We start from the raw sequence: 20221 nt of genomic DNA on the forward strand, positions 1-20221 counted from the left end.
TGGTTGACTGGATAAAGAAAATGTGGTACATATACACCATGGAATACTAGGCAGCTATAAAAGAGAATGAAATTACATCCTTTACAGCAACATGGATGGAGCTGGGGGCCATTATCCTACGTGAAATAACTCAGAAACAGAAAGTCAAATACAGCATGTTCTCATTTAGAAGTGAGAGCTAAACAATGAGTTCACATGGACATAAAGATGGAAATAATAGACACTAGGGACTCTAAAAGTGGGGAGGGGGATAGGGGACTGAAGGTTGAAAAATTACCTATTGGGTACAATGTTCACTATTTGATTACATAATATATCCATGTAACAAACGTGCACATGTACCCCTTGAATCTAAACAAAATAAAGTTTAAAAAAGAGAAGTTTTGAATCACTTATGGTGGAGCAGTAGCTTCTGCAGGGACCTTTCTCTCCAAGCCTAAAATGCCATTATACTTTATAAAAATACAGATGTTCTTTACAGAAGGTACCAAATTATAAAAATTTCATCTAGTAAGGGTTTTAGACTAAGGCATATTCTCAATACATGTTAAAACATGGATATGCATCCAACTGAATGTTTGAGTTGTAAGGAAAAAAATGTGACTAATTAAAATAGCATGATATTACAAAAATAAAAATAATGTCTTATCTATCATAATTTCAACAGATTTTTCCCAAAATTAAAATCAAAGAAAATAGGGCTGATTTAACCACTGCCTTTTGTATTTTCTAGGTCCAGAACTTGTGCCATCTATAGAACTAGAGCCATGCCTAGGTAATGAATGAATGAACTGTATAGTTAATACATATTCCTACACAATGGCCTTCAAAGGCAAGCTGGTGAGGTTATCCCAAAGAACAGATGGAACAGAGCTGGTGTATTTTGCTAATAACCTCCATGATATAGTCTGTGTTATCAGAAAGGCAAAAGAGAAAACCCTAAAAATAGAGAGAATGAATTTTATCATAAAGATATATTTCTCAATCCCCACATGCATACATGGCATAATAGATATCAAGAGTGAAGCTTTGGGCAAAACAATGTTTTCTCCCCTTTTCCACCAGGAAAAAAAAGGGGGGGGGAGTCAAGCTTATAGTATAATTTTGATTAAGTAATTATTGTGTAATTTTTTTCTTAATTTCATTTTAAAACCATACATTTCTTATTTATTATTAGTAAAGCTCACATTGGGGGTGTAAAGTGACCGAAGTTGTGTTATTCCCACCTTATAGCAGATTTTCCACTGGAATGTAAATCTTTCAAGAATATTTTCAATTTACGGAAAGAGAATACTTTTATAGAGTAACACGAAACTTGCATGAATAACTCATATTTCTCAGATGTCACTGTCATTCTGAAAAAAAGCACTTTATATTCTTTTGAAAAATACTTAGAGACAATGATAGACTTATATTTGTCAAGTGCTAAGTTACATTAAAAGGGAGATTATATGTTGAAAAAATAAACTTCATCATAAAAGTTAATAAAATAATTTGGCTAAAATAAATAACAAAGCACTTTTAATAAATTTATCAGTAAAACAGCTAGTTAAACCCATTAAATCAATTTCACAAAACTGTTCTAATTTAAATGTATGTACATCAGGGAAAATCTGAATGGAATACCTGAGACTGTGCATTAATATTGGCTCCTTCCTTAACAAGAACTTTGACAACTTCTGCTTGTCCAGCCAAAGATGCAATGTGAAGAGCGGTATTTCCCTTCTGTTTTGGAGAAACAAAATAGAAAATGTTCAAGGTTTCTGAATTTTGCAGAAATCAAAATGTGCAGGCATTTTCAACTTTGCTAATCACTTTAACCGATTAAAATCTGTTATTTTATCAAGATAGTAGGCCACTTACGAAGAGATTATTTTTTACCATCAAAAAAAAAAAAACTTTTTGGCCACCTCATATAGTGTCTTCCTTTTCTATTTTCACAATATTGGTTAGTGTTAACACAGAATGACTGTTTTCAATGAATCAAAAATTTGCAGGAGGTGTGTGTGTATGTGTCAGTATCTCATGAGAGTCATGCAATTTAATCAACAACTAAAGAATCAAAAATTTGCAGGGGGTGTGTGTGTATGTGTCAGTATCTCATGAGATTCATGCAATTTAATCAACAACTAAAGAATCCTACTGCAAAGAAATATTAACTAAAAAGAAAGTTTACTGAAACATTGAGTTTCTTTCACCTTGCAAAGAAACCTAAGAATTTTTAGTGGTAGAGAAACGGACAGCTTATAGTTGTGTTTGCAGCTACTAGGGCACTTGGGAATATGTTGGGAATAAGAAAAATAAATTTTACATAAATAATAACAGTACCAATGATTTTCTACCATTTGCTACATCGAAATTTACCAGCCATAACACCAACACCAATGAAAAATAATTTAAACTTTTTGTGAAAATAAAGGCCAAGAGATTAAAAATACCTGTGATGTGATTAAAATAAATAACAAAAAGAAAAAAGAAACCAGTATATTCCAGGCCATAAAGTTTGGACTCTAGTTCTCTTTCTGTCTCCAGCTCACTGTGGGAGCATTAGGCACTCACTTAATATTTGGGGGCCTCAGTTTTTTTCTGTTTAAAAACATGAGATTCTTTTCTGGGAAATTCTACAATTCTAATCTATGATTAAAAGTAAGCCTAATTTTTAAAATATCAATAGAGTTTAGAAGAAAGGAAAAACAAAAATAGTAATAAACACTTAAGCAAGCAAAAATAATTGGCTTAATGAATACACTATATTAACGTGGGCAACTACACACCATCTCATACCAGTCAGAATGGCTATTACTAAAAAGACAAAAAATAATAGATGTTGGTGGGGTTGTACAGTGGCAGCCTCAAACTCCCAGGCTCACGTGAGTGCTCCTCACACTACAGCCTCCAGTGTAGCTGGGATTACAGATGTGAGCCAGTGAACTGGGCTTCAAATAGATATCCTTTAAATATTTGTTTAAAATGTATTTGATGTGCCAGAGAGAAATGTTAATAAAAATGTTTACTCTCTCTTTATGTTCAAAGAAAGAAATGTATTGCATATAGTGAATTCACATGTTTACTTCTGTGGAATTGCCAAAAATTGTTAGTTTGTTTTTGTTTTTTAATTTCTGCTAGAATTGCCGTTTACTATACTACAAGCAGAACCAATGCACATTTTGGCAATTATGCATGAGGCATTGGAATTCCAGGTTAACTGGCCGTATTTCTAATTTATTCTTGTACTTTTTTTTTGTTTCATTACTCCAGATAAGACTAGTGTCCCATCTAGAGACCAGAGTGTCTGACTTCTCTCTCTGCATCTTCCACAGCCATATTATCACACTCAAGGCTTGGTCAGCAGGCTTGGCTCTGATTAGCACTGTATTTTTCCAAATAAAATTTTACCTTCAAGAGACAAAGATTGTTGCCATTGACGATAGTTTTTTAAATGTATGTTGTTTATGAAATGAATCGTCGACAAGTTCAAATATTTTTTAGCAAAAGCAGCATCAAGGAACAGTTTCTGGTTTACCAAGCATTCCGTGCATTTCTTTAAAAATGAGTCCAATTTCCTTACCAAACACATTATGATGATAAAATCTAATATTACCCTGATAATTCAATCCATGACCCAAAATCTCTTTTCTTATTAGAGTATAAAGGATTCTGCATAGTCTCATACCAAACTGAATGTATACATTTAAAATTACTTGTTCAATTTCCATAGAGAAATTTCCCACATCAGTTTGTTTTTAAAAAATGAATTAACCATAGGAAAACAGGTGCTGCTGTCTACAAAGGATTATGTGAATCTCATCCTCTTTGTAAATCAAAGGGGGAAAAATAAAATTTTAGAAACCAGGTTTACAGATTTTTCAGACTCATGTCCCATAAGTCTTTAAATGAAACAATTCACTCTGCAGAGTTTAATGGAGAGAGTTTTAATTTTAATTCTGCAGGTTAAGAATCTTGGTATTCTAGCCAACCTCTGAAATGTACAAGAGGGTAAAGAAGCTTTAAGTGGGTGAGGTGTGGTGGTTCACGCCTATAATCCCAGCACTTTAGGAGGCTGAGGCAGGAGGATCGCTAGAGCCCAGGAAGGCAACATAGCAAGACCTCACCTATATTAAAAAAATTTTTTTTAATTAACTGGGCATGGTGGTGCACGCCTGTAGTCTCAGCTACTCAGGCAGCTGAGGTGGGAGGGTAACTTGAGCCCAGGAGGTGGAGGTTGCAGTGAACCGTGATTGTACCACTGCACTACTGCCTGGGCAACAGAAAGAGACCTTGTCTAAAAAAATACATGAAAATGAAAAGTTTTAAATAATTCTCACTTTTCTAAGGAAAAAAATATTCTACCAGCATGAATATTACCTTAGTGGCAGAATCCACAGAGGATCCTCTTCCCAGCAGCTCCTGCACCAGCCCCACGTGGCCTTCCTTGGCAGCCAGATGGAGAGCGTTGAGTCCATTCTGAGAGAAGAAACAAACAAGGTTTTAAGAAGTGAAGTAATGAGGCAAACAGTGTCCTGCCAAGCATATAACCCAGAGAACAGACAGACTCTGATCACTTCTTTTTTTTTTTTCCTTTTTGCATTAGAATCTTGAATCTATTAATTTAGGAGAGACTAATTTCAGTGTTTTTGATTCAGAGAGGCAATAAGGTAAGTATTCATTAGAAACATGGATTTTGGCAACTACATTTCAACAAATTTTTTTTTAACTAAGAAATCTCTAAATATTTTAAATGATTTAAAGGAACAATTTTATATCATTTATTGTATTGGTGCAAAATTAAATTCTGCCCACTTTCTGGAACATGTACAGCTTTAGATTTTTTCAGTCCTTTTGTATCTCAAAGCAGCACTCTGCTAAGTGCTATTCACACTTACGAAGATGTACTCCACACCTCCTAGGATTTATAGACAACAGTTATACCTTGATTAATATTATAACTAACTCACTCTAACTAGCTACTCAGTGACTCAAAATACTGACCAACAATTTGGAAGAAACTTAGAAGAAAATTAATATGATTTTAAAAATCAAGAACAAATTTTTAAGAGGAAAGTATTAAGTTAATTCAACCTGGAAAACAGAATAAATATTAGTTTCTTCATCTTCAAAACAAGGATTAAAGTCTTCAACTGACACAGTAGTAAAGCTTAAACAGAGCAATAGAAATAAAGTGACAATTTAGCAGCTGGTTCATGGTGCCAGTTATTAGCTTCTATAGCCCACTTGTCTTATACAGATGGTATTCTAATATTGATACTGAATAAATTAACATTTTTCCCATGCAAATTGAAATACACTGTTTTACACATATCATATAGACTCAAGTAATGCTACAAAATGTTATTTCATAATAATCTCAGAAGCTAATCATAAATGTTTTTGGATGTTGAAATGGAATATAGAAATTATTTACATTATGTAGATTGTTATAGAAGAGTACTTATCTAAGAATGACCATGAGTCATACTTGTAATGTAAAAAAGAAAAAGTTGTACTAAATATGAAGGTTATAGAAACTGTCCTTCTTCTTATATTGCAACATTTAATAGTAATAATAATAATATTTCATTTTTAATTCCTGACTACTGAGTTGAAGTCAGTCAATAAAATGATCTTATTATGATGCTACAGTCAGAGAACCAAGACAGTCTTGATATTCTTGATAGGGCCTCCAAATTTAGAGACAAAAGGCATGATAATGATATGTAATATGATCAGATTTATAGTTCAGAGATGTGCTATCTAACAGTCTTCTATTGAAATGTAAATTTATGAGAGAATAATTTTAACATTGTAATTTGGGGAAGCTGCATCACGGTATAGATTCACTTCCAGCGATGTTCTATATATCTATCAGTTTCACTATGTCAGACTCATTTCTAGCAATGGTTTAAGTATCTCTCAATTTTATATATACTGCATACCAAATGGGAAACAACAAAGCAGGCTACTGTTGATAGGTCATTGATACTGACTTTATGTAAGTTAATGTTCATAAAATAATACGAACTTAGTCTTTTGACACAATCAGCAAATATTTATTGAGTTCTTATTGTGAGCTTGATATTGGGCTTTGCAGATCTGTGAGTTCCAGGAGTGATATCATCTTTGATACCACAACTTCAGAATAATGCTATTTCCATATAATACCATTAAAATGGCTAAAAATATCAGGTAGATTTTTTTAAAAGATGATAATGCTACATTGAAACAACCATGCGCACATTAATCCTAAAGAACAAAGTTATCTTTTTTGTTTAGCACTTCTATCAAATTTTATAAAGAGTATTTTAACATTTTGTTCATAATCAGATTTATAATAAGCTCTATTCACTATTTCTCTTGCTGATTTTATGAAATATTTTCTCCATTGACTGCCTTTGTATGATCATATAAAGCTAGTGGATGACCCCAGGTAGAACAGATAGCCAATAAAAATTTTCATGGAACCATTTGAGTGTTTCTGATATATACAGAAAAACCACAGAGGAGTCCATTTGGAGAAGTTAAGGAACAGATTCAAGAAGATACAGCTAAACTTACATGAAGGTTAAATGTTTGCATCATCATCCATCAAACTGTTTTGCACCTTATTATAAATTCATAATTAATACAAACTTATTTGTTCATCTATAAGCATTTGCTAGGTGCCCACTAAGTGCTCAGCTCTCAGTGCTGGGTTCCAAGGGAGAAGTAAAGACACATTATGTAATGTTTGTCCCCATAAATATTTGGCCCCCAAATACTTATTATTAAACAACTGAAAATCAACTACACAGTAGCATATATTGTCAATGATTTAATTTTCAGATCTCTGGCTGCCCTGCTTTGCATATGTTACATGTTGAATTAAGAGTTTCACAGTCTAAGTCTTTTGCATATCAGAAAAGTACAACTAACTTATATAACATTTTAAATTCTATGAAAATGTAAATATTTGGGAGAAGCCAATTAAAATATATGAGCTCTTGAAAGTTTTTGAAAGAGGTTAGAAGAAAGAGATAGAGAGAAAATGGGCACATCCAAAGGCAGTAATTGCGAAGGAAAGTGAAACTTGGCCTCTCAGTCCTCACCACCACTCTGAACGGACTTCAGTGTCAAGATTCCCCTAAGTCAAGAACTCTTCTCAAGATGAAATACGTGCCATAAATGTAGATACAAATAGTTGTGAAATATTACTACAATTTCACTGTGCCATTAGTATAAATGACAATGGCAAAAAAAAAATTTTTTTAAATGACAATGGCAAAAGAAATAATCTATACAATGAAGAAAAAGTCAAATTAAAAATGAAAATGACACATTTACATGTTCTCTATCCATTCTCACTCCTTACGCCCATATATCTTTTTTCTGCACTTTTCCCATCTCTTCCACAGCAGCTTCTCTAAACCAAGGGTACTTATTCACTGTGGTGGGGTTAAGGATGTATTTAGTTTTTTATAAAGATCAGGAAAAGCAAAGTACATGATGCACCAACTTTGTCAGACACAGTTTAACTGAACTGACTGTGTCCTTGGCTGGTCTCCACAGGTTCCTGATTTAACAAAGTAAATCAAACTATAGGTGATACAAGAAGATATTTGTTTTATTAGTTACTCTCAGGTCTTCAAGGGTTTCTTTTAAATTCCCAAATGATAATTTAATGTGGTATTTACTAAGCCTTCATTAATTTAAAAATATTTACAATGAGATTTGGAATTTGGCTGTTCAGGTTATTGGTTATTTCACAGTGAAAGAATAAGAACGCTTTGAAGATGCCACTCTATATAGTCCATTTCGTGATCTCCACTTCATCCATAGTGGGGTCCCGTCTAGCGCCTCTGGATGGTAGCTCCCTTTTTGGCCACTGATCTTTTCTCTCTGTCTAGCCCTATCAAGGGCTTTTTTTTTTTTTTTTTTTAAATAATACAATCCCTAAAATATAGGGAATGACACTGAATATGGTAGTGAATTAGCCTGAGAGAAGAAAAAACTGTAAAAATTAGTCTTCGGAATCTTACTAAAATCAAGAAAAATGAAGAGGTTATGAGTGCTGAGAAATATTTGATGAATGAAAGAATAAGAAATGTTAATGATGTAAGAATCACTATTACATTTTACATTTTACATATATTATATTACAGCATATTTTATTATATTTTACAGATGATGACACTAAAATTCTCAGAAGTCAAGTGATTTGCCTCAAAGATCATTATAACTTATAAGAGGAAGAGCAAAAAATTCAAACTCAGATCTATCTGATTTCCAAACCCATGCTTTTTTATTTAAAATAATTAAATGCTAAACCAGTATTTCAGACTGTAGGTCATGATGCATAAACTGATCATAAATTCAATCTAATGGACTGCTAATCAGCATGGTTCAAATCATGAAGTAGCATAAAGAAAAACAGAGTGCACTGTGGGTGGCAAGTATTGATTTTGAGGGGTTTTTGGTGAAACTTTTTATACACACACATCTGTGTGTGTGTGCACATGCAGGCATGCTCTGGGTTACAAAAAAGCTAAAGAAGTTTAGTCAAGACCTGAGACAGGAGGTCATCTTGGGGAAACTAGATAACCTTTTAGATCAAATAAATGAAACATTGGCACTCACAAAGATCACTTAAGGGAGGATAATGGACATTTAGAAATGGTTTTATTGGACCTAGATGACAGGTTGATAGGTGCAGCAAACCACCATAGCACATGTATACCTATGTAACAAACCTGCACGTTCAGCACATGTATCCCAGAACTTAAAGTAAAATTTTTTAAAAAAGAAAAGAAATGGTTTTGTTGGTAGGCTTATTTGAGTTTTCTGAACTTAATTTTCATTTTAGATGGGTGTTGTGATGCAAATAAGAGGATTGACAATGGGATGAAGCAGAATTCTTCATTTTGAGAATATTGGCTAAATCATGTCCATATTTGGGGTTCTGAGAGGGACAGTGGCAGAGTGGAGAACACAGGCATTGGGCAACAGGAAATCTGAGCTCCTATGCTGGCTCTCCAGTCCTAACAATAGGATTTAAGGTTTCTTCAATAGTAAAAAGGGAAAATGTCCTACTCTGCCTACCTCAGATAGTTATTTAAGAGTATAAAATAGTGTAGGTTAATTCTGTTTGTAATGTATGAAGTAATAAACAAATGTAAGGTATTATTATTTCCTAGTTAGATGCAAACAGTAATACATGTATATATTCCTGCTCTCCCCATCCACAGCCCTGCCAATGTTCCATCACTAAGATTTGGCTAAATGTGATGAGATGAAATGAGCATTTTTGAGTTCAACGTACATTTACCTAGGCTAGCAAAAGTATTAATGTATGCAAAAGTGATTTATCTTTTAAAAGTATTTTGAATTACAATAAAACCTAGGAAGTAGATGGGTAAAAGGAACTTGGTTTATTAGTAGTCACCCTTGTCAATAATTCAGACAGTTGCAATTTTACTACTGAACTCTATTTCAACTCTATTTATATATTTATTTATTTAATTTTTTGAGATGGAGTTTTGCTCTTATTGTCCAGGTTGGAACGCAGTGGTGCAGTCTTGACTCACTGCAACCTCCGCCTCCTGGATTCAAGTGATTCTCCTGCCTCCGTCTCCCGAGTAGGTGGGATTACAGGCACGTGCCACCACATCTGGCTAATTTTTTTCGTACTTTTAGTAGAGATGGGGTTTCACCCTGTTGGCCAGGATGGTCTCAAACTCCTGACCTCAGGTGATTCTCCTGCCTCGGCCTCCCGAAGTCCTGGGATTACAGGCGTGAGCCACCATACCCAGCCTCAACTCTCCTATGTAAATGCCATTTTCATGCAGTCTCTCATTTCTTTGGTTAAATTAATTTTTTAAGATTATATAGGTAAATTATTTCTTTAATAGTTGGCTTAACATGTATAAAAACAAAACATTTATATAAGGCTCAAAGAAGAAAAATTATTTGAACTACTTGTTATAATAGTTTTGGTTTAAAGGAATGTAAAAACTAAATTTAAAAGTGAGCAGCAAATCGTTTAAATAATAGCTAAAACGTATCACAGTTTATTCTTCTGTGTAAGGTTCCGTTCTAAGCGCTTAATTGCATTAATTCATATAATCCTGAACTGAACATTTTGAATTATCAACTAGCTGGTGATTCTGGCTCAGAAACTGCACTTTGAAACCTCCTCCTCTTTATGTCTCCCTGGCCTCCGTAACACAAAAACCAATGGCCTCTGCATTATAATCCTATTTTATTTTCTTTAGACCTCAACTTCTCATTAGCTCTATTTTCTAATAGAAAATATCTCAGTCTCTAAAAATTATTTCTTTTAGGTTTGCAGATGTTTAATGTACAAATACATCAAAATTAGAAAAGAAAAACCATTAAAATGAATTCTAGAATGTTATGATGTCAAAATCATGCCAAGTTTAGCATTTAGAAGTGAACTCTAGGCAGGTGCAGTGACTCACGCTTATAATCCCAGCACTTTGGGAGGCCGAGGCGGGAGGATTGCTTGAGCCCAGGAGTTCAAGACCAGCCTTGGCAACATAGAGAGCCCTATCTCTATGAAAAATAAAAAATTAGCCGGACTCAGTGGTGTGCATCTGTAATCTCAGCTACTTGGGAAGCTGAGGCTGCACTCCAGCCTGGGTGACAGAGCAAACCCCTTGCCTCAAAATAACTAAATAGATAGATAAGTAAATAAATAAAAGTAAATGCTAAGTAAAAATGGAGGAAAGGGTTTAGAATGGTTTCTCCCTTAAGCTTTTTTTTTAAAGTAACAAAATTCTGTGTTTCTAAGATCAGATGACAAGTAATGAGAGTATAATTTCCAGAAGTTTTTAAAGATACAACCCAAACGACTAGGTCTTAGTTCTGCATGTTTATCACTAACTCATTTACCATTTCAATGAACCCATCTTAAAAGAGGGCATTAAAAACCTGAACTTTCTCCTACTGACATAGAATTTATCAAGGTTGGCAAGCAGGGGAAGGAGTATGTACCATGAAACAAAAGAATTCTCTAGTGAGACACCCAGCAGTGGACATGCCTCCAGGCACCAAGGATGAGATCAGAATTGAGAAGAAAGAGGTGGCAGGACCTCGAAGGAAAGGAAGTAAAATGGGAGACTAGAACTAAAGAAATTCCACAGCGGATTCCAGTGTGTGCCCTATCCTCCTGCTTCTAATGAGGCACAAGTGAAGAAACATTTTTTAACAAAATATTAAACTCAGATAAAACACGATACAGAGTTTTCAAATTAATAGACTAGGGGTAGCTTATATTCAATAAATGGTAACTAAATTCAAGTATTCACATACTAAAACATTTGTTGACTATTTATTGTATGCTAACATTGTGCTAGAAACCAAGTCTATATTTCAATGTATCCATATAAAAGTTTGGTAATATTATTAGAGAATTACAATTACTTCTGATCTTCTCCACATTTTTTATAATTTTAATTAAAAACAAGCCAAATTTGGCATGGTGGATTCTGTGGGAAGGGAGAGGAGGGAGCATCAGATAATAAAAGCTTTGCCGAGTCTTCTAAATAACACCCTGGTACTCTGTTTTCCTTTATTATAAAATAATTCCTATAAATGGCATTTGGTATCAATTTCAGGTATGTCTGAGACACACAAGCTGGCTTAGTCACTTTCTCCTCTGAGCAATCATAAAATTTGGTTCTTTTCACCAATTTATTGTATTTACATGTTTCCTGTTTATCTTCCCAACAAGACTTTTCATGGGAAATGGTCAAATTCTATTCATATTGGTAACCTCTACACCTAATATAGTACCTGGCACAAAAAAGGTGCACTTCAATAATATTTGTACAATAAATGGGCTAATTAATAATGTGTACAGTATGAAGGTAAACAGGAGTTTGCTTAATTCATCCAGGTACTCTACATTTTGTCAGCAAATGCAAGTCAGTGCACGAACAAGTCAGGTATAAATAGATCCATCTTTGCAAACACAATCACGAGACATTCACTCTCTGAGACCTGTATTGGTTACTATTAACACACACAAGAGGAAACTAGATTCTGAAGGAACGACTTAATTTAAATAGCCTTTGTTATTAAGGATCTCAGAGTTCTGTGATAATTTTTAAATTTTACATGTTTATTTTAGTGCCAATCTAAAAAACATTAATAGAAGCATATTCTGGATCATCTGGATAATCACATTTAATTAACATTTAGTAATTTTTTGTTCTTGGTCATGTTTCTGATTGTGTTGATTTCAATGAATCACTTAAAGGGAACATTCAAATTTTGATGCAGTTTTTCTCAAACTGAGGCACACAGATGTATTTTCTTATGGGACCAAAAAAAGTTTCCCACCCCCCGATAAGTAGAAGAAATGCTGCCTTAAGAGATGGTTTGTAAACAGAACTTGATAATATGTGGGTCTTTCCATCTAGAAAGCAGAGTGGATGCGTAAGGAGGCATGACTAGAACCTTCCTAAGTATTAGAAGCTTTCCTGTGTCCCACAGGACTATAAATTATCAAAAAGAAATTATAACAATTTATTAAGAAACTTTATAGCCAAAATCAGTAGGAATATACTTGTTAGTACTTGTCCAGAATTTGTCCATCCGGCTACTCCCATGTGGCTGAAATAATCATTTGTGGCTAGCCTAACTTTGTTGACCAAATTCTATCTAAATATAACCATCAGAGCCATAATTTGGTCTCCCAAATGAGTGTGCACAACACAATTGATTTTCATATGTATCACTTGAGGCCCCAATCATCTCCTTTTAAAGTAGAGAAGTATGTTGTAAAGATTATACATACGTACATATGTATATACACACACACTACATCACACACACACACTGTAGCACAGTGATGAGGATGTAACAGGCATGCAATAAAGGTAACTATTATTTGATATAACACGTATTATTATTTCCCACTTCATGAGTGGATAATTTGAGATTCAGAATGATTTAAGTGGCTGGCCCAATGTCCAGTGCTCACTCATTCATTTATCAAATATTAATTGGACATCTATTATGTGTCAATCCTGGGTCTTGTTCTTTCCAGCACTGCTCCTGTCATTATACGACACTGAAGCTTAAATTCTAGTTTATAAATCATTCTTTGAAATTGGTTCATATATGTCAGCGATAGCCTCCCTCCCTGGTAAGTTTAATTTTAACCCTGTTTGTATTTGTATACTCTGTGAGCTTTTCTTTTTAAACCCCTCAATTTTCCTGTGCTGCTAAAATTCCAAGTTCCCAGTTTGTGGGACTTGCTTTCCTGTCTGCATACTGCAAAATTGTTAGCTGGGAACACAATCAGTTAACGAGAAACGAGTGCCTTCTTTAAGACACAAAAATTTCACTAAAAGTAGAGTTGTTAAAAAGGGCCAAAGTGACCATCATTAGCTTGGCGTCCAAACTTATAATTCCAAGGGAACTTGAATAACAGATCTCTTGAAAAACTTCTGATGGTTACTTTGGAAGAGAAACTATATTCTCAACTTTCTGATAAATGGCTTTCTCTGCCTGCTTCCCTCCTCTAACTCCCATGGGCACTATTGCTGTCTTCCTTTATTCCTCAAAGGAAACATCACACTGCAAATTCTCTTTTTCCCAAGGGCAGTAACAGCCTTCACTGACTCCAGCAATGACTGCATACCCACTAAGGTGCAGGGATTTATTTCAAACTGTCCCCTCTGCCCGCTTGACCGTGCATAAAGAGTTTTTTTGTTTTTTTTTTTTAAGTAATGACAGTTTAGGGGGTGGGGTGGGATGTGGAATGGGGAATTGTCCTTATGCCCCATGGTGTGCTTTATGGGCTCTTGCTCATCTGCATCTTGGTCTCTTTTATTCTACCCTGAAGACCTTTCATTTCTGAGGAAAAAGGTAAAAAACGAACTGAGTGTGGGGACTAAAAACAACTGCCACATGAGGCTCTACACTTACACATATGCAGGTTCATTCACAGACAGTTGCCCTGATCATGCCCACATCAATCTGACAACCACTGCTTAATTCTACACAATTTCCTTTTTTTCTAAGAAGAGAATCCCCAATTTGAAGAAGTTGCCATTTTAAAATAAGGTTTCCTTTTTCTTTTCTTCTATGTATTCCATAAGATAAGAGACCTTGAAAAGACTAGCGATCATAGGATTTGTTTACTTCTTTACAATCAGAGAGGGGGGTGGGGGGAGAGAGAGAGAGAGGAGATATCCAGGAGGGCAGGGAGGGATGGGTGGAAAGTACTGAGAAACCTCTACAGAGCGAGGAAAAGACTGTTTAGAATCTTTTTCCAGCCTTTTCGCCCTGGTTTTTCTTCATCTTCGTGGATTTATCTACCTTCGGTCTTTGATGTTGCTGACCTTCAAATGGGGTTTTGTGTGGACATCCTTTTTGATGAGGTTGATGCTATTTCTTTATGTTTATTAGTTTTCCTTCTAACAGTCAGGCCCCTCTGCTGCAGGTCTGCTGGAATTTGCTGGAGGTCCACTCCAGATCCTTTGTCTGGGTATCACCAGCAGAGGCTGTAGAACAGCAAAGATTGCTGCCTGTTCCTTCCTCTGGAAGCTTCGTCCCAGAGGGGCACCTGCCAGATGCCAGCCAGAGCTCTCCTGTATGAGGTGTCTGTTGGCTCCTGCTGTAAGGTATCTCCCAGTCAAGAGGCAGGGGGGTCAGGGACCTCGCTGAGGAAGCAGTCTGTCCCTTAGCAGAGCTCGAGCACTGTGCTGAGAGATCCACTGCTCTCTTCAGAGCTGGCAGGCAGGAACATTTAAGTCTGCTGAAGCTGTGCCTTCCCTATTTAATAAATGGTGTTGGGAAACCTGGCTAGCCATATGCAGAAAACTGAAACTGAACCCCTTCCTTACACCTGATATAAAAATTAACTCGAAGTGGATTTAAAACTTAAGTGTAAGACCTAAAACCATAAGAACCCTAGAAGAAAACCTAGGCAATACCATACAGGACATAGGCATGGACAAAGACTTCACGACTAAAATACTAAAAGCAATAGCAACAAAAGTCAAAATTGACAAATGGGATCTAATTAAACTAAAGAGCTTCTGCACAGCAAAAGAAACTTTCATCAGAGTGAACAGGCAACCTACAGAATGGGGAAAATATTTGCAATCTATTCATCTGACAAAGGGCTAATATCCAGAATCTACAAGAAACTAAAACAAATTTACAAGAAAAAAAACAATGCCATCAAAAAGTGGGCAAAGGTTATGAACAGACACTTCTCAAAAGAAAACATTTATGTGGCCAACAAACATATAAAAAAAGCTTATTATCACTGGTCATTAAAGCAATGCAAATCAAAGCCACAATGAGATACAATCTCATGCCAGTTAGGATGGCTATCACTAAAAAATCAGGAAACAACAGATGCTGGAGAGGATTTGGAGAAATAGGAGCACTTTTACACTATTGGTGGGAGTGTAAATTAGTTCAACCATTGTGGAAGACAGTGTGGCAATTCCTCAAGGATCTAGAACCAGATATAGAACCAAACCATTTGACCCAGCAATCCCATTACTGGGTATACACTCAAAGGATTATAAATCATTCTACCATAAAGACACATGCACATGTATGTTTATTGCAGCACTATTCACAATAGTAAAGAGTTGGAACCAACCCAAACGCCCATCAATGATAGACTGGATAAAGAAAATGTGGCACATATACACCATGGAATACTATGCAGCCATAAAAAAGGATGAGTTCATGTCCTTTGTAGGGACGTGGACGAAGCTGGAAACCATCATTCCCAGCAAATTAACACAGGAACAGACAACCAAATGCTGCATCTCACTCATAAGTGGGAGTTGAACAATAAGAACACATGGACATATAGAGGGAAACATCACACACTGGGGCCTGTTGGGGACTGGGGGGCTAGGGGAGGGACACCATTAGGAGAAATACCTAATGTAGATGATGGGTTGATGAGTGCAGTAAACCACCATGGCAAGTGTATACCTATATAACAAACCTGAATGTTCTGCACAGGAACCAGAACGTAAGGTATAATAATAATAATAATAAAAGAATCAATGGTCAGCAACAAAAACAGAATATGTGAACATGAGTTGGCAAAATCTCAACTACTGCAAAAGGGCTGGATGATTCTTAAAGGCACAAAGAAAATAACCAAGGAGAAAAATGATTAGGCAGGAATGGCAGCTTCACCTCATCTCACACACCACCTGTGTTTGTAGTGCATACTGGAAGAATTGCAGCGAGTATAAATTCCCATTAAGATCTTTCCTCTGTTGGTCTCCAACAGCAAAAATCAAGATGGGACTCCTGAACTCTACAGACTCCTGGATAGATTCCCCCCACTTCTTTCTCCAGACAATCTCTACAACGTCACCATCGCTATCTGCTTGGGACTGTCTGAGCTAAACTTATCACGTCCTCTATCCTTGTTTGTGGTAGTCACCAACTCCACCATCATCCCTGAAAATCTTATCCCTCTCCGCCTCTGTATACCTCCTTTTCTGATTCTATCTCCTATCACTTCCCGTTTCCCAAAACTCCCACACTGATCCTTTAGAATGCATGGGTGTAGTCATTAGCAAAAAGTCTGGGCTAAATCTCTTCTCTAAATATCCCTTTTAAGCTTCTTGCTCTAACTAGAATCCAAAGACACTGCTTCCCTGAAGTCTACTCAAGTGATGGATACTTGAGTAGAAGCAAGAAGTAAAATATAGCTCCCCCAAGTTCGGTGATTAATAGGAATATGGATTGATACTAATAGGAATTGATATTAATGGGAATATGGATTGATAGAAATATAGATCACTGACATTGGGGGAGCTATATTTTGCTTCTTGCTTCTCATCGCTCTTTTAAACTATTTTTCTTCCTCCTTTTTTTAAACCTCCTGATGTCATCAGCCTGTATCCTCTTGATGCCATCCCTTGTCCCTTGAGAATTTTAGCTTCTAGCTCACTGCCACTTTCTCCTACATATACATAGGTGACTTTTCCAAAACTCCAGGTTTTCAGGTTCTTGAATTCCTCTCTGCCAATGATTTCTTCTTTTCTCTACCTTATCCACTCCCTTCCATGGTCACATTCTAGACATTTTCCTTTCCAATAATTGTAAACTTCCTCTAGTATTTCAATTTTAAACATCCAACCCTCTGAACACTACTTACTCTCTTGCTAATCTACTCATCCAACTCCAGCAATCCTTCAATCCTTAACAGTTAGAGTCTATTTATCTTTTCACGGTGCCCACTTACCTCCTCACTTGGCATGAATTCTATGCATAGTCTTTATCGTTATTTTATTCATTCCCTTATATGCATCCTCAGTTCCCTTGTGTTTCTCTAGTTCTGCCATATATGTTTAGCTAAACCACATTCCTGGCTATATATAACTCTCCATGTGATCCCATGTCTGAACGTAGCTGCAGAAGAACACACACACGCCACCTGGATTCGCTTTAAATTCCTGATCATGATGCTCAAGCAGACCCTTCATGCTGCCTGGCAATCATACTGTCTTACCCTCAATTGCTATCTCTCTTACTCTCCTGGATTATTATTTCACACCTTCTCCCTCTTACACCTCCACCCTCTCCTCTCCTATCTTTACTCTCAGCTGATAACCTAGAATCATATTTCACTGAAAAAAAAAACAGAAGCAATTAGAACTTCCACCCCACATCCAGCTCCCAGCATGCCACCCACACTACTTCCTGCTCCTCTGCCCATATACCTTTCTTTTACCTGAACTATCCATGATTCTAGCAAAAGCCAATCCCTCCACTTGTGCATCAGGCTCCATCCCCACTTCTCATCAACTCAAGGACACCATCCAGTAATTCTCCCATCTCTCTCTCCCTCTCTCAAAGTATTGATTTTTCCTTCCCTGTTGATATTTCTCCATCAACAAAACAAAGCTATTATTTATTTCCTATTACAAAGAAATCCTTCTTGATTCCACTTCCTCTTCCAGCTACTTTTCTTATTCTTTTCTTTCTTATATAGAAAGAGCCCTTGAAGCAGTCCTTGGTCTGCCCGTCATCCATTGAATGAGCTCCAGTCCAGCTTTCACCCCTCCACTCCACCAAAATTGCTTTGATCAAGTCACCAGTTTCCATCACATTACTAAGGCTGTTGTTCAGTTCCTCAGCTTATTGGATCAACAGCATTTTACAGAGTTTATCATTTCATCCACCTGAAAATAGGTCTTCTAAGAAATCACATTCTTCAGGTTTTCCTCCTACATCCCTGGACACTCTTTTCCATTCTCCTTGGTGGCTTCTCATCTTCCTGACCTCTAAATATTGTAGTACTCCAGGGCCCAGCCCTTGAACCTATTCTATTTTTCATAAACTCTCTCTCTTTTGGTGATCTCATGCAGTACCACGGTTTTGAATACTATCTATATACTGGGTATGCCAAAATGTATATTTCAGGCCAAAATCTTTTCTCCCGACCCTAGAAAACTCATATATACAACTGCCTACTCAATATCTTGGATATCACACAGACAAATCAAACTTAACATGTTCAAAACTGACCTGCTGAGTATTCCCTCAAACCTGCTCCTCACACAGTCTTACCCACCTCAGTTAATAAAACTTCAGCTCTCATTCTTTCCATTGTGACCTCAACCCTCATGCCTAATTCCTCTTTTGCCTTCATCCCACATTAACTCCATCAACAAAATCAGCTTTTGAAATGTATCTAGAATCCAGCCACTTCTCACCAATTCTCCTGCCTGTTGTCCTACTGTAAAACACCTCACTTCTCACCTAAAGTATCACAAAAGTGTTCCCTGCTTCTGTCCTTGTTCCCTTTCAGCTTGAGCGTTACTATTAAGACTCATCAGTGTATGTCACTCCTCTACTAAGAACCCTCTAATCACTTCTCTGCTCATTCGGAATTAAAGCCAAAGTTCTTAAAATAGCCCACAAGGCCTTACATGACCCGATGCTGCTTTCTGCTCTCCCCAACCTCCTCCTACGCTTCCTCTCCCTCATTCTACTCCAGGCAGGCTTGCTTCCTTGCTGGCCCTTGAACATGCCAACATGCTCCCTCTGTGGGGTTCTCTCACCTGTCAAGCCTTCTTCTAAAATGTGCTCCCTCCACAGCGTGCATGGCCTCGTTGCTCAATTTCTTCAGGTTTTCTTCTGCCCATCCCCTCTAAAGTGATATACCGCTCCCATTCCACTCCTCTCTCCTTCTCCCCTGCTGTATCTTCCTCCATATCACTCACTGCCTTTTCTCCTCTCAGGTTGTAGATTGTGAGCTTTATGAGAGCAGAGTTTGTGTCTCTCTGCACTACTCCATCCCCAGCACCTAGGACAGAGCCTGCCACTGAGTAAACACACAATACATGTTTGAGTAAGTAGATGAACAAATAGTGTGCCTGAGTCCAGCCTGGCAGAAAAAAAAATACTGTGATTCTACTGTCCGAGATGAGCTAGGAAGAGTCGAGTGGCTGCTTGGAGTCAGGTATTAAAATCCATGTTGTTTAGCCATAGAAAGAGAGCGTTCAAGAGAATTTCCAGAATATAAAGTGTCCTGTTCCAATCTAAACCACTACAGTGGAGTACTTAAGAATACAGCCATAGAAATAATTTGCATGAAGCTACTCCCAGCATTTTTAAAATGAAAGAAGAGTCACATATTTAAATCTTCATAAACCTGTCTAATTGTAAATAGAATGAAATTTTGAGAGCTGGGGGCAAGTAGTTGATGAAAACTCTCTATTGGATTTACTTTACATTGAGCAAATATCAACAAGTAAACTAAAAATTCTAAGTACTCAAAATATTAGACAGGTGTTACTCAATTCTAACCTGAATCACCACTACCCAGTATAGAGCAAGGACCAGCACTGACGCATCAAAAGAGATTACAGGATGGTACAGAATCCAAAACCACATAACCAGAACCAGATGAAAACATCACCTTTTGCTTCTTCTAAATGAGGGGTCAATAATAAGCATTTAGCTATATAGTTATATTTTTGTATATATATTTGTGCCAAATTTAACTGGTTAGGAAACTGTACATAGTTCATTCCATGTTGCATTAATTCCATGAATTTAATTCTCCCCTATTCATTTTTGTTGTTTTTATAAGGTCGCAGGCTAATAGAATTGTTTTTAGTATTTTTAAAGAGAAGTCTAAACCAGATGAACCCAAATGGCATTTGTGAAAAAGATTTTAGTTCCAGATAAATATTTTAGTTTAATGCAACCCAGATAAATA

The 20221-nt window shown here is 36.4% G+C and overlaps 1 protein-coding gene across 50 annotated transcripts in view; it reads right to left on the bottom strand.

The window, feature by feature from the left end:
- The window catches only part of ANK2 (ankyrin 2), a 584559-nt gene that overhangs the window by 189825 nt on the left and 374513 nt on the right, over nucleotides 1–20221 (bottom strand). For all 50 annotated transcript variants that reach the window (XM_031664041.1, XM_031664034.1, XM_009207442.3 and 47 more), the window contains 2 exons: nucleotides 4366–4464; nucleotides 1627–1725 (listed from right to left, as the gene is read on the bottom strand). In XM_031664041.1, the coding sequence (XP_031519901.1) occupies nucleotides 1627–1725; nucleotides 4366–4464 (198 nt within the window). The remainder of the gene's footprint in view (nucleotides 1–1626; nucleotides 1726–4365; nucleotides 4465–20221) is intronic.

The sequence above is a fragment of the Papio anubis genome, chromosome 3 (assembly GCF_008728515.1).
Source record: "Papio anubis isolate 15944 chromosome 3, Panubis1.0, whole genome shotgun sequence".
NCBI lineage: Eukaryota > Metazoa > Chordata > Mammalia > Primates > Cercopithecidae > Papio > Papio anubis.